This window comes from Carassius gibelio, chromosome A12 (assembly GCF_023724105.1).
Source record: "Carassius gibelio isolate Cgi1373 ecotype wild population from Czech Republic chromosome A12, carGib1.2-hapl.c, whole genome shotgun sequence".
In the NCBI taxonomy this organism is placed as follows: Eukaryota; Metazoa; Chordata; class Actinopteri; order Cypriniformes; family Cyprinidae; genus Carassius; species Carassius gibelio.
This window is the reverse complement of record NC_068382.1, coordinates 6,088,590-6,108,717: the sequence shown is the minus strand read 5'-3', so window position 1 is coordinate 6,108,717 and position 20,128 is coordinate 6,088,590. Positions and strand designations below refer to the sequence as shown.

At 34.4% G+C, this 20,128-nt stretch overlaps 1 protein-coding gene across 2 annotated transcripts in view; it reads left to right on the top strand.

The window, feature by feature from the left end:
* The first annotated feature begins 953 nt into the window (after window positions 1–953).
* Window positions 954–20,128, top strand: part of arid5b (AT-rich interaction domain 5B) — a 117,485-nt gene continuing 98,310 nt past the window's right edge. Inside the window, exons 1-3 of one of the 2 annotated variants that reach the window (XM_052610909.1) lie at window positions 954–1,700; window positions 1,950–2,204; window positions 14,048–14,282. In XM_052610909.1, coding sequence (XP_052466869.1) covers window positions 1,680–1,700; window positions 1,950–2,204; window positions 14,048–14,282 — 511 coding nt within the window. In that variant the 5' untranslated portion in view covers window positions 954–1,679. Of the gene's footprint in view, window positions 1,810–1,949; window positions 2,205–14,047; window positions 14,283–20,128 lie in introns of both variants that reach the window. The other variant, XM_052610910.1, reaches the window with a different exon arrangement.

The window sequence follows — 20,128 nt, the reverse complement described above, 5'->3', positions numbered from 1 at the left end:
ATGTGTTAATGAATTATTAATGTTTATTTATTTACAATTAATTATTAATTGTTATTATTAATTTATTTTAATAAGACGTATTAGTTATTGCTATTAATAATAATCATCATTATTATTATTTAGATTTCATTATCATACAAAAATTATCAGCTATCTGCGTTGCTATACATTGCTACGTTGCTATACAAAAAAAAAAAAAAAATATATATATATATATATATATATATATATATATATATATATATATATATATATAATTGGCACCTATATATTCTATTAATAGTTTTTACCAAGTTCTTCGGAATAATAACCCCGCCCCTAAAACTAGATAATGTCTTATGATTCAAATGTACCAAATCACTTTAAAGTATGCTCAGTTCATTTGGGTTAAGCTGTTATATGAAGCATCACATCCACAATCACCAGCTGCCCCTCGTGACTGGAGATAAAACATTGCATAAGACATAAAAATAGCTGACGTAAATGTAACATCCTGTAATTTAGGCCATATGCTACAACTTTAAGGGCACAGTCATACATTACGAAATACGGCAAATGTACACCGTACAAATGGCATATGAGCAAAACCTCCCTATAGCATCGATATATGCGTAAAATACACGGCACGCATATTAATGTTTATACATATTTATAAGGTTATTTGTGCGACAGATCTAGTTTACATTCGTATTCACTGTGTGAAAGCCATAAGTTAAATCGTTCCTTAAAATCGGCCCCACGACTTTAATTTTAATAACATTAGCGCGGACTAAGCTCTTTATCAAGAGTTTGATCGCTTTATAAGACGTTTGATTTCTCTCAGCAAACAAACGCATTTCTTACCATCACATGTATTCGCCTAAAGCACACGACAGGGGCGTCTTATTGTTTTTTTTAGCACTACCAAGGACCGTGATCAAATCACAGCGGCCATAATGGCAACAATTCAAAGGACGATATTACAATGTTTCCATTAGTCGCGTTTACACGCGCTTGATACAATTCAACAGCGTTTGCGATCATAAAGACGCTTCTGGGTTGTAACAATCCCGATAACATCCCGCCATATCCAGCCTCCTTCACACGCGTTAATATGACTGCATTGGTATAATGATTATATTAAATGATTATACTGTAAATGCATTCGAGAAATAAAAGGAAGAATCTCTGCAGGAAATGTTTCGGTACGCTCATACAAACCTCCTTTACACGGGTCCTGACAGACACATATAACAATAAACGCGCATATTTTCAAATACCGCCGTTTGTTTTATGTCTAAAAATCGGCTAATATATAATCCGTGTTTACAGTTTCAGCGTTTTCATTATCACTGCCAGGTTTTCGTCGAAAGAGGAAGTGGGATTTTGTAAAACTACTTCGAGGGGATGACAGACCGCACTTGAGCGAGGCTCGATTCGCATTCGCGAATTTAATATGAATACGCGGTGGTCTAAAATGTAGCAAAATGAGCGTAAATGGAATACTATGAGTTGAAAAAATATTAGACATCAATTCCGGACATTTTAAGTGAGTTTATTTCGCACCGCGTCGGTTTCATATTGGAGGTCGTCGCGTTGACGAGCGCGTTGATATTTTGCTCTTCCAGGACCTGCGGTGATCCATTCAAGCCAACAAGTTTGGAGAGAATGTTTGAGTTTAATCAATTCAGAGCGACGAGATGGAGCCCAACTCACTCCTGGTAATATCAGCCACTCCGCTTTCATTTCTGCCTCTAATGAATTTATCACTCGCGCGCATCTAGTCATATGATACGATAAGACATCATCGGAAGAAACTTTACTGCAAAAGTTAATATTTTATTATTCATATTTTTATCTAATGTGATTTATCATGTGATCAGCTGGAACGCGTTGGTCACGTCTGTTATATAAAATGTGTCTGTGTGCTGCTGAATATAAATATGGCATGTTTATTTGTGTTTCCGCAGTGGGTAGGCTCACCTTGTGGTTTGCACGGACCTTACATTTTCTACAAGGCGTTTAGATTTCACCTTGAAGGCAAAGCGAGGATTCTGTCCCTGGGTGATTTTTTCTTGGTCAGATGTAAAGCAGGGGAACCCGTCTGCATAGCAGAGCTACAGCTCTTATGGGAGGAAAGGACAACCAAGCAACTTCTATCCAGCTCCAAACTTTATTTTCTCCCAGAAGATACCCCCCAGGGCAGAAGTGTCACTCACGGAGAGGTAATTTCTCGTTTTCCTGCTTTCCATGTCCCTCCGCGATGTGTTTATTGTGGTATGGATGAAATATGAGCCGCGCGTGGCTTTGCATCGCATCTATTCCGCGCGCTGTCTGATCACAAGACATCTAATGCATCGCGTTTAATTATAGAAATGCAGTCATAGTGGACCCTTGTGTTAATTTCACCTCGGCTCATTTGCATACGAGCGTTTAGCGCTTGCAGTTCAAACAGCGTGCGACGATGAGAATGATGCCTTTGTGTGAAGTTGTCACATCAGTGTTTTGCTTGTTTTATCTGATACACAATAGTGCGGAAACTGAGAACGACTGAAGCGCCTCGTTGCGGCGTCGCGATCTGCTGATAGCTGATAAAATAGTGTTGCTTCTGATGAGCTGTTGCTGAGCGGCGCTAATGATATATGGCGTATGCTGGCGAATATGGAGGGCAGACGTTTGAAGAGCGCGATGCGAACTGATATCAATGGGAATTGATTAATAACAAATAACGGCGCGCTGATCAAGCAGCTGCTGTGCCTTAAAGGGAGCGAGTGGCATTTATGAAGGTTATCATGTCAAAGTGCTGCAGCCTCATTTCACATTCCACATAAGCTGAGATGTGTTTGCCCGACAGAAAAAAAATGTTGTTTCTGGGGATTTAACCCTTTGATGCGCTGAGACATTGTTCCTTTACAGTGTTTGTTTATGCTGCTGTGCATTGTGTAAGTAAGGCTTAAATGATATGATATGTTGAGTCTTATAAATATTACAGTTTTTTTTGTTGATGATGATGATGTTTTTTATGTTAATATTTTATTGACTTTATTTTTTACTAAATAATAATAATAATAATAATAATAATAATAATAATAATAATATGTGATATTGTACGGTACTATATTTTATAGCTATTTTTACCTTAGCTGAGCATTAAAGTCATAAATATTACAGATTAATTTGGCTAATTTTTTATATGATAACTAAACCATTATTATGCTACATCTCTAAAATGTTTTTTAATGTAGTAATAATAACTAATAATTTCTCATTATTATACATATATAGGCACATATATCAAGCAAACTATAAATGTCATGCATTGCAAATGTTATGCAAATAATTTATACAAACAACACAATAAAATATTCAAATGAACATAGTTCATGACCAGTCGTTTTCTGTTAAATACAGAGCGTTTATAGTTTTTCTAGTTCTGATATGAATTAATAACTATTTAAAATAATATAAAAGAACATGATCACTTTATCTATCTATCTTAATATATATATATATATATATATATATATATATATATATATATATATATATATATATATATATATATATATATATATATGTGTGTGTGTGTGTATATATATATATATATATATATATATATATATATATATATATATATATATATATATATATATATGTATTACTGTTACTAAATAACTAATATTAGATTTGACTACACATAAAGTAAGTTTGATACAACAGTGTAGACAGTGTAATGTAACGCTTTTCCAACCATTGTGCTCTAGTAATTGTGTTGCAACTGCTGTTTTAACAAAGCAGCACAGCTGCGGTTTTACATGGGTAATGTAACAAGGTCTGTACCTGTTTTATCTTGCACTGCTCATGTAATCACCGATCCCAAATACAAAAAGACAATCTGCTGTGTGTGAACCTCCACTGTTCTACTGTCCTTCCCCCGTGGAGTGGAGGATCAAATAGCCTTTTCAAAATAATCAACAGGTTCTGTTTGAAGCCCTGCTGAAATGCCAAGGTTACTTTGCTGAATTATTATCGATATTTGGTGGAAACATACACCGTTGCCAGCATCAACCTTGAAAACATGGTGTTTACACAATGTAACGAGGTGTTATTGAGGAAAAGCATTAGATTTAATGCACTGTTTGTTCAGTTGATCAGAGCCATGTCCTCTTTCCAACTTGCCACCGGCCTCCCTCCCTTCCCCCACTCAGCAGCAATGCCAATTATTTGCTTTTCAAATTTATTACGCATTCATGACTGCTGATCTTGAAACGGCCTGGGAGATAGGATAACTATCCAAGAACAATGCTCTGCTCTTAGGTACACTTTAGAGTTTTAAGAATATGGGGCATTTTGTTAGCTATTAGTCATTTTTGGGAGTAATAAAATATAACATACTAACAATACTAATCAGGGACAGTTGATCCAAAACTGAAAACTCTATTGAATACTATGGAAGTCAATGGCTACCGTCAACTGTTTGGTAACCAACATTCTTTAAAATATTTAATTTTGTGTTCAACAGTAGAAAGAATCTCATGGAGGTTTGCAAAAGAAGATATTTTGAAGGATGCTTGTAACCAAATAATTGCTGGGTAGCTACTGACTTCCACAGTGTGGAAAAAATACTATGGAAGTCAATGGCTACCTTCTACTTTTTGGTTGTAGCATTCTTCAAAATATCTTAATCTGTGTTCAGCAGAAGAATAAAACTCATGCAGGTTTGTAAAATAAGATATTTTGAAGAATGCTGGTAACTCACATTTCTGCCAGCCATTGACATCCGTAGTATGGAGAAAAAAAATGACTGTGGTATTCAATGGCTATCAGTAGCTGTTTTGGTTACAAACATTATTTAAAACAGAAGAAGAAAGAGATGAATAAATCTTTTAATTTGAGGATGCATGCGTGAAGACAAAATGTTCATTTTTGGGAGAACTATCCCTTTAAACTGTCTTATTGGCTGACTAACAGAAGCATGTCAGTTCCAAAATAAATCCAGCTTTGTCAGAGAATAGGGTTGTAAAATTAGTTAATGTTGTGTAAAAGTGTTAATTTAAACACTCTGCAGTGTTGTGTGCATCTTATTTTCAGTAATATTGAGCATGGAGTGTAGTTGTTATACACATGTCCTTACAAGTATTGTGCAAAAAGAGAAGAATGTTTGCCATCCTTTTGTGGATTTCCAGTGTAGTTGCTAAACGAGACATGGTGAATTTAAATAACAATGTGATTAAGTGTCAGCCAAAGCACCTGCAGTAATGTGAGCTTCACCAGTTCGCAGCCTCAGATGCACTCAGCAGATTGTCCAATTAAATTACATTTGCATTTGCAGCGAATAACCCAACTGACAACTGATAAAGGTAATCAATTATCAAAGAAATTGCCATACATTTGTAGAGGTTGCACTTTGCTTTGTTAATGGTACAATAATAAACATGTTTTCTATTTATGAGAAGAGTCGACATCAGTGGTCCTCAGTTGATGGGTCATGACCCAGAAATGGTTCACAGTTCTGTTCGCAAAGAGTGTGTAAAAACATTATAAATGAAAATAATAAAACATAGCATTTCATTGAGTGAAATTAGTGTAGAAAACTAAATCAGATGATCAACTTTTAAAATGTCAGAGAAAATGCTTCCCATATTATTATTTTTTTTCATGCAAATTCTGTCACCTAAATATACGACCCGGGCTACACTGGTGTGCGCTGTTGTTATTGGTTTGTTTGATGTAAAAAAATTAATATGTAAATATTTTATATTGTTTATTTCTTTTTATTGTAAATATTTTATATTGTTAAATTTAGAAAACACACAGTTTAAAATAAAATAAATATAAAATGTATGTATAAATATTTTTGTTGTTTAGTTTTATATATATATATATATATATATATATATATATATATATATATATATATAATAATAAAGACTTGCCTCTGACTACATTGGTGTAAGCAGTTATTATTGGTTAGTTTTTACCGAATTGTATACTATTAATTACAATTATTTAATTCTAAATTAAAAATATTAAAAATTATTTTTATCTATTTTATATATTAAATTTTTGTTATTTCTATTATATATATATATATATATATATATATATAATAACATTACAATATAATAATATAATAAAAAGATATATAATAATTATTATTTTTATGCATATTTATTATTATTTTATTATTATTAATTAATCTATTATTAATAAATAAAAATAAATACTTCAGTCTGACATTGTTTATGCTAAACGGTTTTGGTCCTGTTGTGCTTCCGCTTGATGTCTATTTTAAAATCTCGAAACAAAACCATTGGAGATCCACTGATCTGACAAGTCTTGAATCTAAACCGCTTGAACTGTAGATCAACATTCAGTCTTATTTGAATGCTCAGCAAAGACTTTTACATAACACGACTGGCAATGTGCTAATGTTTAGCGAGCGTGTGTATGCAAACAGGAAGGTATGCGAGTACTCTTGTGTGATAAAACAGGGCCACTCTGCAGTTGCCTTTTTGTTTCTACACCCAGGTGATGTAATTTCCCCTCTGGCTGAGGTTAGTCATTCATTAGAAGGATAGCAGTGGCTGAAACAGCAACAGGCCTGCAGTGATCTCTTTCTGGCTGCCAGCCCATAGAATTTAACACTTAGAGTTTGTGCCTAGAGAGGGCAACATAACACTCCTGTGAAGACATGCAATTTTTGCTTTTTTGAATCGACTTTTTTTTGCCCTTCTGGGCCAACAAATTCTTGGACGTACAGTCTTACTGTACTCTGTAGCACTGGCGTTCGGCTCGGCTTCACGCGGATCTGTTTGTTTCTAATTATATTTCCTCTTGTCTTTCATCTCATTTAATCTGTCCTAGAGCAGAAAATGTTTTTTTTTTCCTTTCAAGAGATAAAGATCCAGGATATTCCCTACCATAGCCAATATTTCATTTGTGATTGTATTTCACAGAAAATATGTGTCATTTTTTTAGGGAGGAATTCTTTTGGCAAGAGCTCAGCGCTGCTCTCACAGTTTTTCAGTCTTTAATTGGACCCAGTTGCTCTAGAGTCCCTTAGCTCGTAATATCATTGTTGTAGTGTGTGTGTGTGTGTGTGAGAGAGAGCGAGGTTTTAAGGCTGTGTGAATACTCTTGAATAGCATTTATGTGACATAAGAGCAGAACTAAATGGGTTGGTGCTTTATAAATAGATTCCATATCAGATTCCAACAAGCACTATACACTTTGTCTAACAGTTTGCATATCCATACGAAACCTCCAGTACTGTGCATTCATTAACCATGCAAGTAAAGATAATAGCAGTGTGTGCAAATATTCTTGCAAATGTCCTTTTTTTTCTTTTTTTTGAGTGCCAGGAGCTTGAAAGGATCCAGGGAAGGGCGCTAATGTCTTATTAGTTGCTTCTTTCAGCTGTTATTTGAATTACAAACCTGAAGATTCAGTTGCGCAGGAAGCGTGTGGCAGCGATCCAGACACAGCTCTGCTGCCTGGCATCAGTCCATGTTTGTGTTTGAATCCCTAAGACATATTCATAGTTCAAATTAAATCAGCACTCCTCTTGTAGGTAACATTCCGGAACATGTTGTTTACTTTCCCGTGGCGGTTCACGTTAGGAATGTGCAAAACTATATATTTTCATAATTGACTAGGCAGTGACTAGGTTTTAAAGAGATACTTCACCTATATATATATATATATATATATATATATATATATATATATATATATATATATATATATATATATATATATATATATATATATATTATACCAAATCAGCATATTATAATGATTTCTGAAGGACCATGTGACACTGAATACTGGATACCTGTGAAAGCTTAGCCATCACAGGAATAAAGTAAAAAAAATGTTAATAATATTTAATAAATATTTTTATTGTATTTTTAAACAAATAAATGCAGCCTTGATTAGCATAAATGTTTCAAAATCTTTTAAAACCATCTTAACTATCACTAACTTTTTGCCAGTAATGTAAAATAGATATTTAGAAGAAAAAAAAAAAAGCCAGTCACATTTTCTGTTTATACAATTTGGAATTTGCGCGAGAGGCTGAAAGATTTCCCCATATGGATTTCGCAACTGGTTTAAATTGGAAATGCCGGTTCGCTGTGTTGACCAATAGAAAGCTGCTTAGTTTAAATGTGACTTGTGTGTCTGAGCTGTGCTTCATATATGCGCTACTGACAATAGACTGTTTTATTTTAACGTGCAAAATTTTGCCGAAGTTTGACTGGCACCCCTTACAGTGAAAGTAGATCTTCACCTTAAACCTTTTATCGCTCTAAAGCAGGGGTGTCACACGCAATTCCTGGAGCGCTTGAGCCCTGCAGAGTTTAGATTCAATTCTAATTAAACACACCTGATCCAACTAATCAAGTCCTTCAGGCTTATTTGAAAGCTACATGGTATGTGTGTTGGAGCAGCGTTGGAGCTAAACTCCCTCCAGGAATTGAGTTTGACACACCTGCTCTAAACTATCACACACACAAAAAAAACTTTGGGTTATGCAGAATAAGCAACATTAACTGCTCACAGTGGGTTATTTTGAATGGTCTTGAAATATATTGTACGGTTGATTTGTATACAAGAATAATTTAGTCAGTTATGGAGACTGATGGTGAATTTACGGACACAACTTCTTGGAACTTTCACCGTGCTGGCAGTATAACGCCCTGATAAAGCACAACATAGTTCACAACGCCTCTTTTCATCTCTAAATTAATCTTTTTTAAAGAACTGCTGCCAAAAATATTAAATCGGACAAAATTCCAGCTAAAATAGTCATCCTTGGTTTGTTAAAACATGATTATTTGAACTTTTTAACCCTAGTGTGTGGCTGACATTGATATTTCATGTTTTTCTTTAACCTTCATCCGAGCATAACTAACAAACATTTGTATTGTCTCTCAAAGCTCTCGCGTTTCATGACAAATGGGTTTAATTTTGTAAAGCGGTGTCATCATATTTCAGAGCGGCCCATTCTGAAGCAGCGTTGCACTTCCACGTCCAATCGGAGCGCCGCTCGACTCACTCAAACAAACGGCTGGTGTTGGCTTGTTGTAAAAGGAACTGAATTAGATTCAGGAGAGATTTCAGTTACACATCTGCAAGTTATTTCTGAATCAGTTCATGCCTCTTTGACAGCGACTGCTAATTGCAGCAGGATGGAGCCACGGGGCTCGTCTTCAGTGTGAATGTCCAAAACAGACGTTTAATGCAACACTGGAGTTTTGAGATGAGAAAATAAACGGTGACAATTTATGTTTAAACAGGGGAACTTGTGACGTCAATGGCGTTAAGTTCAAGCTTAACTTCTGTTAAAGTTTACCTAAAGAGAGCAATCAGATGTATTAATTCAAGTGATCTTTTGTACTAGCTGGCTAATGCTAATGCTAGTACAGTCTAGTTTATTCATTGTAAAAATGAACGAAATAATCAATTGATATAAAGTGTTTATTTCACTAGACTATCTAAGAAAAGTTTTTAGTGTTTGATTTACAGAGAAAATGGTTTTGTTGTGATTTATATTCTATTACCATGATATAACAAAATTAATTAATAATTAATAAAGGCTGTAAGATTGCGTTCGTAACATTGACTCCTAGGTTTAAGTGTGCTTTGATTGTGATAAGAATATTAGTAAATGTAAACAAGTTTGTACAACAACGTTAGCTATGTGGAATTAAGCATTAGCTGTTGTTTACATGCATAATAATTATGCACATGGATTAACACAAGATTTCTTGATGGGAATTACAATAAGCTTGGATCGCTTTTGAATATTTGCAGTATATTTTTCACAATGATTCTGATGTTGATAATTTATTTGATTATTATTATGTTTTCTAAAGAGTGTGCCATTAGTTTGTGCGTATGAAAGAATTTAGACAAGGATATTTTAATATCTCCCATTTTAGAACTGAATTTGAGATATTTAAGGTTTGATTAATTGATTAATTAAAAACATTTACCGATTTGCCTCATGCCATATTTTTTTTTATTAAAATGTTGTGCCCATATAAATAGAAAAAAAATCAGAATTTAAAATTTTTTCTAAGTTGTATCGCCTAGTCCTAGTTTCTAGTTTGACCTCAGAGTGAGTCAGTTATTCAAGCTGAGTTCTTGATTTAACTTATAACTAGACTTCATAAGAATCTGCAAGTCCCTTTATTCACATTAGCAGGTCAATAATTAAATCGACATGCAAGCAGGTGTACAAATCTGCGGTGACCTGGGGAATTCTTGAGCTGACCCCTGAATCATCGGAGTGAGACGAGCTCAGCATGACTTCGCTGTCTGCAACCCTTCGTTCTGCTTCTGAAAGACCTTTAAAGTGTAATAAAAAGAAGGCGAGTGCAAATCCAAACTTTAATCTGTAAAAGCCTTTGATTGATCTTTCTCATAACATCACCTAATAATAGAAGAGAAATGCAGTCTGTTCAGTTTTTTAAGTTTTTTTCCATTTGTTTCCTCCTAAATGAATTTACACAATGAAGCAATATTTCAGTCAAAGCTGTGAGGCGCAGTCAGAGCTTCAAAACGGTGGAGCAGGGCACATGATTTCATTGTAAAGTTTGCGGTGTCGCCATCAGGATTAACAGTGATTGACCCACTTAGTTTTATGTGTGAAAATAGATGCCTCTGTGCTCAGATGGTCATTATGGAGAGGCTAGATTCATTTTTCTGCTGAAAACATTTGGAGGGGTGCAGCCGTTTTCTATTTAAACCCGTTGTGGATGAAAAAAGGTCATTTAAATTAGTGGTTCTCAAATAGATCTGCTTCAGGAACCAGTTTTTAAATTATAGTTGACATTTAAAACCAAAATTTAAATGTCAAAAGTACCAAAATTAAAAGTAAATATTTTTTTTATTGTATTATTTTTCATTTAATTTTATTGTAATTGAATTTGTTTTATAATCTTTTTTAATTTTTTATAATTATTGTATTTATATTTATTGTTGTATTTTTTGAACTGGTGTTTATCTATTTTTATTTTTTTACATTTAATTTTTTATTTTATTTATATCTTTCTTTTTAAACACATTTATTCATTTGTTTATTATTTCATTTATTTACATTTTTATTTGAATTACATTTTGTGTGTGTTATTTTATTACATTTTTCTAACCCAACTATGCACTGTTATATACTTAAATCAGCTATATCATGGTGGATAGTTAGGATAGCAGAATAACATAAAATATTATTGTTTATATATAGCTTTTTTTTTCACTTTCTTTTTATGCTTCTTTCTTTTCCATTTGTAGGCCGTGACCCACCAGTTGAGTTTCCACTGGTTTCACTTGCAGTATTCTACATTGCAATGGAATGCTATGCAAACATAGAGGAATGCATACATGTCCCGTTGCAAGGAAATCATAGATAACGCGTTCATATCCTTTCATTCGTGGCTTTTATTAAAGCCAAAGCCCCTTGACCTTGTACCTCTTGGTAATTTCATAAACCTTTTCATATGGTGCAGTTAAGTACACTGAAGTAAAGTTCCATTTTTGTCCCATTACTCTGTCTGTGCGAGAGAGAAATTGTTTGCTTGACAGTGTGACAATGGGACCTATTCTATGGAACCAAGAAAAAAAATCTGAAACCTAAAAAGAAACAGCCCTACTTAAAGAGGACATAATTAGACATGGTCTGTTCAGCAGAAAGTTGATGCTGCCTGCATATCCGGCAGAATGTAGCACTATATTCTAGTGTTGCAGTGCAGGTATTCCCTCTGATCTGTGCTTGCTGTTATTGGGTCAAACTTGGGAAACTTAGCCAAATAATGTGGAGGAAGCATTCAGTGAATTTTCTCAGCATGCTGAACCGTGCAGTGGAGTTTGTCAAAAGTGCCTGATCCAGTGCTCTGCCAAATATGAACGCATCTGTTCCCCAGATTCCCTGTATAACTGGACCGTTGTGTTATTGTGTGCCAGGTCACAAGCAAAGCTCTTTCTTAACTTTTTTAAATATATAAAGCAAGCAAGACTGCTTGGCGAAGTCATTGTAATGCCTTAATGCCTTGATGCATTCAAATGGAATTGCACTCCAAATTACAACATTTTGAATTACAACCTGTGCAAGATATGTTCGAAAGAAGAAATGCCTCTCTGGTTGGGGCTGTGCTTTTTGTCTTTTGCATTAGGCTGTGTACATTGAACCCAATAATGATTTGTTTTTCAAATCCGATCTTTATGGCTGTCCACAATGGAATTTTGCAAGTAATGAAATTAGTTTGTTTGTGTGGAGTAAAATATTTTGTAATGGGTCATTACATTAAAGAAAAATGAACCTAGTTTAAAACTCATGTGACAGGAAATGTGTACTCTGTATTCATGATGGGTTAGAAAAAAAATAGTACATTTTTCAAGAAAAGTTCTAGTTTAATAACCCTAAAGATTTTGTGTGGTGTAACCATCAAGCAAAAAGTAATAGCATTTTAGTAACACTTTACAACAAGTTTCCATTAGTAAATGTTAGTTAACATATGAACATTAAACAACACATTTATTATTTATTATATTTATTAATCTTCGTTAATGTTAACTAATGAAAATATGCTAATTCATGTTAATTCACAGTGCATGAACTAAGATTAATAAATGTTGCAGACATATTGTTCATTCTTAATTAATGTTTACTAAAGTATGTTAGCTAAAGAACCTTATTGTAATGTGTTACCAACATTTTTATCTTAATCATTATTTTCCTAATTAAGTTTTAATATGCAATAATGGTCAAGTTTTTATTATTTTCATTATTTAAAAAAAAAATGTTTTTAAAATAAGGCTGCATTTATTTCATATCATGTTCTTATATGTATCATGTTCATGTTATTGTTCTTATTAGAGTTGAAAACAGTTTTTGCTGCTTAATATTGTGGTGAAAAACAAACAGCATTATTTTTGAATATTTGATGTAGAAATCATTTGTAACATTGTAAATGTCTTCACTGTTAATTTTAATGCATCCTTAAATAAAATAAAAAAAAATTCAAATCTTGTTTACCCGAAACTTTTGGATTGTATAATTTTTCAGAACAACAACAACAACAACAAAAAACCTTGAAGGGTTAACTCACCCAAAAATAAAAAAATCTGTCATTAATTACTCACCCTTATGTCGTTCTAAATTCGTAAGACCTTTGTTCATCTTCAGAACACAAATTAAGATATTTTTATTGGAATCTGAGAGCTCTCTGACCCTCCATAGACAACAATGATATTACCACGATCAATGCAAAGAAACGTAGCAAGGACATTGGTAAAACAGTCTATGTGACATCAGCGGTTCAACCATAATTTCAGAAGCTACGAGAATACTTTTTGTGTGCAAAGAAAACAATAGTAACGTTATTTAGTCAGCAATTCTTCTCTCCAAGTAACCGTCTTCCACCATTTCGGAGAGTACCACAGAATGTAATCAACGTAATGAGCATTATTCATGTTTAGCATGCGTGTGTTTTCGTTGAACGTAATCAGCATTGTTTATGTTCAGTAGACAGCATGCTGAATATAAACAACAGTCATTACACTGGGTACTCTCCAAAATGATGGAGAAGAACTGCTGAATAAATTATTATTATTATTATTCTTTGCGCTAAAAAAAGCTTTCTCGCAGCTTAAGAAAATTTTGGTTCAACTCCTGATGTCACATGGACTATTTTGCTGATGTCTTTACTATGTTTCTGTGCGTTTATCGTGGTAATATCATTGCTGTCTATGGAGGGTCAGAGTGCCCTCAGACTGCATCAAAAATATCTCAGTTGGTGTTCCAAAGATGAAGGAAGGTCTTATGAGTTATGAACGATATGAGTAATTAATGACAGAATTTTCATTTTTGGGTGAACTATCCCTTTAATTGTGTATTTTATAAGCTAAAAGCATGTTTCGTAAATATCATAAATTACTGATTAATAAACATAATTACCATTTTTGGGAGACGACAAGTTCAAATTATCTGATATTTTAAGAGTGTTTTGCCTGGTTTTGCCACTATACCTCTACCCTTCCTCACTTTGCATATCTCTCTGGACAGGATGAAGTTATCGCCGTCTCTGAGAAAGTCATAGTGAAGTTGGAGGATCTGGTGAAATGGATGGTGTCGGATGTGTCGAGTTGGAGCAAGGGTCTGAAGGCCACACCCCTGAAACCCACCGTGCTGAAGGAGCTCGGCAAGAACGGCCAGACAGAAGCGCTCCACAAATACAGAGAGTCCACGCTCAACAGCGGCCTCAACTTCAAGGACGTCCTCAAAGAGAAGGCTGAACTCGGTATACAGCGTGATTTCTCATTCCTCACAGTCCCTGTTTGGCACATGACACCGTTCACACGATCCGTACAGTAAGACTAAGTAATGGTTTGATTATGGCAGTATCCTTTATTGCAGTTATTTCCTCTGTAAAGAACATGAGCGAAGACACACGGCATATATTGAAAGCATGTAATTGCACAAATCACATTAAGGCACTTCACGTATGTGTTCAAGTGACATTCGAGAAAATAACATGACTAACTGCCTGCAGTCCTTGATAATAACACAGCTCGAATGTTTTTCTTTATGAGCGTCAAACTTATATTTTTCGGTGAGTAGAAACTTAAGTGATTGTACAAGACACAACAAGAGAGTGTTTGAGTTTGACACTTGTTTAAACAGGCAGGGTGTCGCCCCTGCATTCATCTCCCTCCACGCTTTTTCCTTCTTTGGTTGTTTGTGTCTCTCATTAACTGGGAACAATATGGTGTATAAATGCTCATTAATGTGCAGACGGATCACAACCAGTGTGATCACTCAGTAAGGATCTGATTTATCAAAGCGTTGCATGTTTAGTTTTTAGCTTGGGCTCAGTTTTGGCTATCAAAAACGAAACATTTGCTCATACTTAGTATATTTTGTGTATTTTAAACAGAAATACCTATGTGCTTGTTAACTAAACGAAAAGGGTTCTTGCTCTATTTTGTGTTATCAAGGAGATAAATAGCATATGTTTCTTTTATTAGCCGTTAACACATCTTGAGTGATATCACATGAGTTGTTATATTTGCAACCTTTGTAATCCAAGAGTTCTTTAGCAGTGTGTGTGTATATAGAGCACTGAGTGAATTTACAACCTTATAAATGTGTCATTTTGGCTGCGTTCCTGTTTTGCAAATATCTGCTGGCTTGGACTGGGTCATAACGAACATATTCATGCTTTTTATTAAGTGTCTTTAGGCTAATTTGGCTTTCTTTCTTAATTGTCTTAAGAAAAAAAGTGTTAAGAAATTGCTTGAGGTACACAGGGTTTTTTTATGTTGTTTTTTCATGGTGAAACAGGAAATTTGGGCAGGACATATTTAAGGACTCATTTTTTAAATAGATTTAGTTGATCAAATCAAGTTGTAAACATGATGTTACTTGGTAATGCTTTTTAGTCACAGGATGAATCATCAATATTTCGGTCTGTTTTCCCAGAAGAGAGAAATCATAAATGCCTATGAAATCATAGAAACCTTTCATAAGTTTTAAAAGTCCAAAATGTGTATATATATATATATAATCTTTGTGTAATTAAAAACATGCCTTACTTACAAATTAAATCTTCTATTTTGTATCTGCTTGGCTACCAAATAAATTATTTCTTTAACGAAAAGTGCAAATACATATCATATAGATCTATAGATGAACATGTGAAGGCAGAAAAATATCAATATATTTTTGTTTGCTATATTGCCTAGCCCAGGCAGTCGGAAAGGCCAACCAGGGACTTCCACGATTCTGCAGACTCTGTCTTTCTAGCAAACAGAGTCTGATTGCAGAATCCTAAAGAATCCATTTTCAGTGCATAGCATTTCAATAAGTTCTCAAGCCGGTTAAAAGCCATTGAAGGGCTAAATATACATATCACTCCTTTCAATTTGGTGGATATAATAATTATGCAGCACTAGTGGATAGATCTGTTTGCTATGCCAGTTACTGGAATTTGCATACGGCTTTGTCTAGAAGCGTGGAGGTGAACATTCTCTCAAGTGGCCTGATGTATGAGGTTCCAATGAGATGGAAGAATCAATAATGGATGCTTTGTCACTGTATCTTATGTGCAGGCTACAGCTGCGAATGACAATCAATAGCTGCATAAAAAGATCTGTGATTTATTTCCTGTCAGTCCTGCAACCTTATTATTTCTTTGTGTATTGTGATAATGTAATAATATTCTAGCACAGAACCATTCTGTCTATTTGGATTATTCAGAAGGGCAGTTGTTCCAATATCAGACTTATTTTGTTCATTAAAAATATAGCATTAGGGGGGGGGGGGGCTATATTTTCATAATTTACTCGCTCTAATATTATTCCAGACCCATATGACTTTTTTTCCTCCATGAATCACAAAATGAAAAATTTTAAAAAAGACTGTATCAGCCGCTCTTTTCCATGAAGTCACAATGAAAGGACAATGGGCAAGCTTAAAAGGACACAAAAGCACCATAAAATTAGTCTTACGCAATGTCTCTTAAATGGATTCCAAAAAATGCACCCTCATGTTGTTCCAAACCTGTAAAAGATTCTTTCTTCTGTTGAGCAAAAAACGTTGATGGTAGCCATTGACTTCCTTAGTATTTTCTTTCCATACTATGGAAGTCAGTAGCTACCATCAACTTTTTGGTTACCCACATAGTTCCTAAGGAAACTCATACAAGTTTGGAACAACATGAGGGTGAGTAAATGATGACAGAATTTTCCATTTTGGGTGAACTACATCTTTAAATCATAAGATAGCTTTGTTTGCCAAACAGGCCAAAAATGAAGTCATTATTCACAACGGCTGTGACTTGAATTATTGAGTTAAACTCAATAACTGAATCAGTCCAATGTTACAAAGCTTTATTCATTGCAATTTAATGGAAAAGTGCAAATAGTAGATTCTTGGAAATTTCACCTTTTGTGTTCTAGAACATACAGGTTTGGAATGACCTGAAGGTGAGCAAATGATCACAGAAAATAATTTTTTTGTAAACTATCCCTTTAACTGAATTTTTTTTTTAATTGACCACTTAGTGTTCACATCTGACCTTTGTACATCAGTTATTATAATTAAGACATTATCATAAATTACTGGGTCACAGTAAACTTGTGACGAGGTGGTTAGGAATTTGGGCTGAAGAGAATGATTCACTAACATGTTTTGCTTTTTAATTTTTGACCTGGAGCATTTTAACGCACCCTTTCTCGGGTTACCCTTACCAAAAATTTGTATACTTCAAGTTTATTTCTTAAAGTTCAAGTATATTTTAAGTATACTTTACGTAGTATGCAAATATCAGTGTACTAACAGTATACTTGTAAGTGTACTATTTCAGTACTCATTGGGACTAAATTGGCACACTTTCTAGTATATAAAGGTATACTTTTAAGTATAACAGTAGTAAACTTTGAGTACTTAAAGTTTTCTTTAAGTGAACTTTACATCATACTTAAAAGGGGTCATATGATGCGATTTCATATTTTCCTTTCTCTTTGGCGTGTTCTTGGTGAATAAAGATCTGTGAAGTTGCAACGACTAAAGTCTTAAATCCAAAGAGATATTCTTTATAAAAGTTAACACTTATCCACGCCCCCTTGAAACGGCTCATTCTAACACGCCCCCACATATCTACGTAATATTTCCGCTACATGCTTGAGACATTCAGCCAATCACAATGCACTGGATAGCTGGCCAATCACAGCACACCTCGCTTTTCAGAGAGATGAGCTATGTGAAAATTGTTGTGTAATGTGTTTTTTTTAACCTTAAACCGCATAAACACATTTCATTACACCAAATACACGAAATAATTTTCATTTTAGCAACATCATATGACCCCTTTATGTATACTACTATGTCCCTATTTAGGTATTAATTTGTATATATTTTGTTCTATCACTATCTGGACATACAAACATACAATTTTATTCCAACTTTAAGCATTCTTTTTTTATAAACACTTGAATGTGGGTAAGTTTTATAAATAAAATAAAAATAAAGAAATAAGCAACATTTTGAACAAAAAGACTAATAATTGGATTCAGAATGATAATCAAAACGTTGATGAAGTCAATCAACACCCTGGAGCTTGACAGTCATTATTTCCTCTTCATTGGTCGACATTTTATTCCATAACGTTACACATTTTTAAAGCTATTTTATTTCTGATGATCATGTGAGAATACACGTGGAAGCATCTGTTGTTTCGGTTTCTTCTTCACTTGTGTTTATTTTGAAAATTCTGTGCAGAAGATGTGTAATAGCGCCCCCTACAGTATAACAATGAAAACACGGATTCTCTGAGCACAAGCATAGCTCAAATATATTTACACTTTTTATTAAGTATAAGTCAAGTATACTTAAATGTGATTTAATATATAAGGGTAAGAAGGAAGGCTGTCTGCCGGTGATATGAAAATTAAGTCGTTTTTAAAATAGTACTGTGCTCGCGTTGATGTAAAATAAAATTGATGCTGAATAAAAAGCTGATTGTTCACCTGCACAAATAGGGAGTGCATTAATAATTAAAACAGGGTTTTTTTCACCGTCTGGTATGTGGATGACAGCCAGAAAAGGACTGCCAAGAAAATTGTGAGGGAATGTAAAAAATACAGTTTGTAATCAGTTGAAACATTGTTAATCACCTTTATTGCAATATATTTTGCCATCAGGGAAGAGCTTAGTGTCTAGAAATCTGACATAAACTTTATACTCTGATTTGTGAAGCCTGCAATAATTAGATTTTAAAAGCTCCTGCTCTTGATAGAGGGATTGCAATAATTTTAGCCATGTCTCAAGGGAAACAAGATGATGGCTATAAGGATTCTGCCGTATTCGGCTCCTGTCAGAGCACTCTGGGACGCTGCATAATAATAATGCAGATCTTTGGACTGCCCTTGAAAGTGCTGTAGATTTAATGATGTTTCGTTTCGGTTCCACCCTTTCCAGCTAAATGCACAATCAAAAATATCACATTCACTGCAGCTACACATTTCAAGAGTATGCAAGGATCACGGCACTATTGTAGTTAATGGGGAATCCTTTTTTGGAATATGTTTGCAGATACACCCAATATCAGCACCTAATATATCAGTCTTGTAGGTTGCTAAACAAGTGTCGAGTGACAGCAATTAGATTTTAAGTCACATTCCATTTCACCAGTAACACACTAAAGCTGATTTTTTTTTTCTCATATTCAGCTGCCAAGTCAGTGTCTTAGATGAAGGAAAAAAGCTTTAATGGCTCTCACTGAAGCTTAACCGAGAAAAAAAATAAAAGGTAAAGAAAAACCACTTGAAATCGACTTGATGCATTCTTAATCTCGTAATTAACATATATCCCCTCTGGCATTGTTACACAGTTTGATGAAGTTTGACTTTGGGATATATTGCTTAAATTAATTCTTGTGATGGTAGCGATACCTAAACCTAATCTAATTTCTGCTTTGGCTGCCGACATCAAAACCATTCATGGTTCTGTCTATCTGTCTGTTTACTTGTCTGTAAGCCTGCACCTTTGTTACTGGGTTCAGTTTAGGTTCTCCAACTAATATGATATATATGATACATAAGAAGACCGCTGCAGAGCTGTTGTCTTTGAACAATGGCTGGGTGTTATCAGATTCACCGTGTGATCAGAACCCCACCCTGCTGTGCTATCTGTGTATGATATGGGGCATAATGAGCATACAGTAATTTAACGCCGGATGGCGATTCTTTAAGATGATCAGGTGTTGATTTGCATGGAGCGTGAGAAGTGGAAATGTCTTGTATTGTCAGTGGCGTTTGAGAGATCGTTTGCGCTGCACCTGGAGGGTAGTGATATAATCACAAGTGGCTTCTCTTTCATGGCGGATGTGATATACCTGCTCAATTATAGCCGCTGTAAAATGAATAATAGAGCCTAACAACACTCCTGACGGAAAGTATTACCTATGAAACAGATTTGTTTATCTCTATCGATCTATCTATCTATCTATCTATCTTAGTTTTACTATCTGTCTATCTGTCTGTCTGTCATTGCATTTGATTATCTATTGTCTGTCGGTCTAATGTATCTGAATCTGTCCAAATATTTTACTATATTTATTTGACTATGAATAAATGTTATAAATCT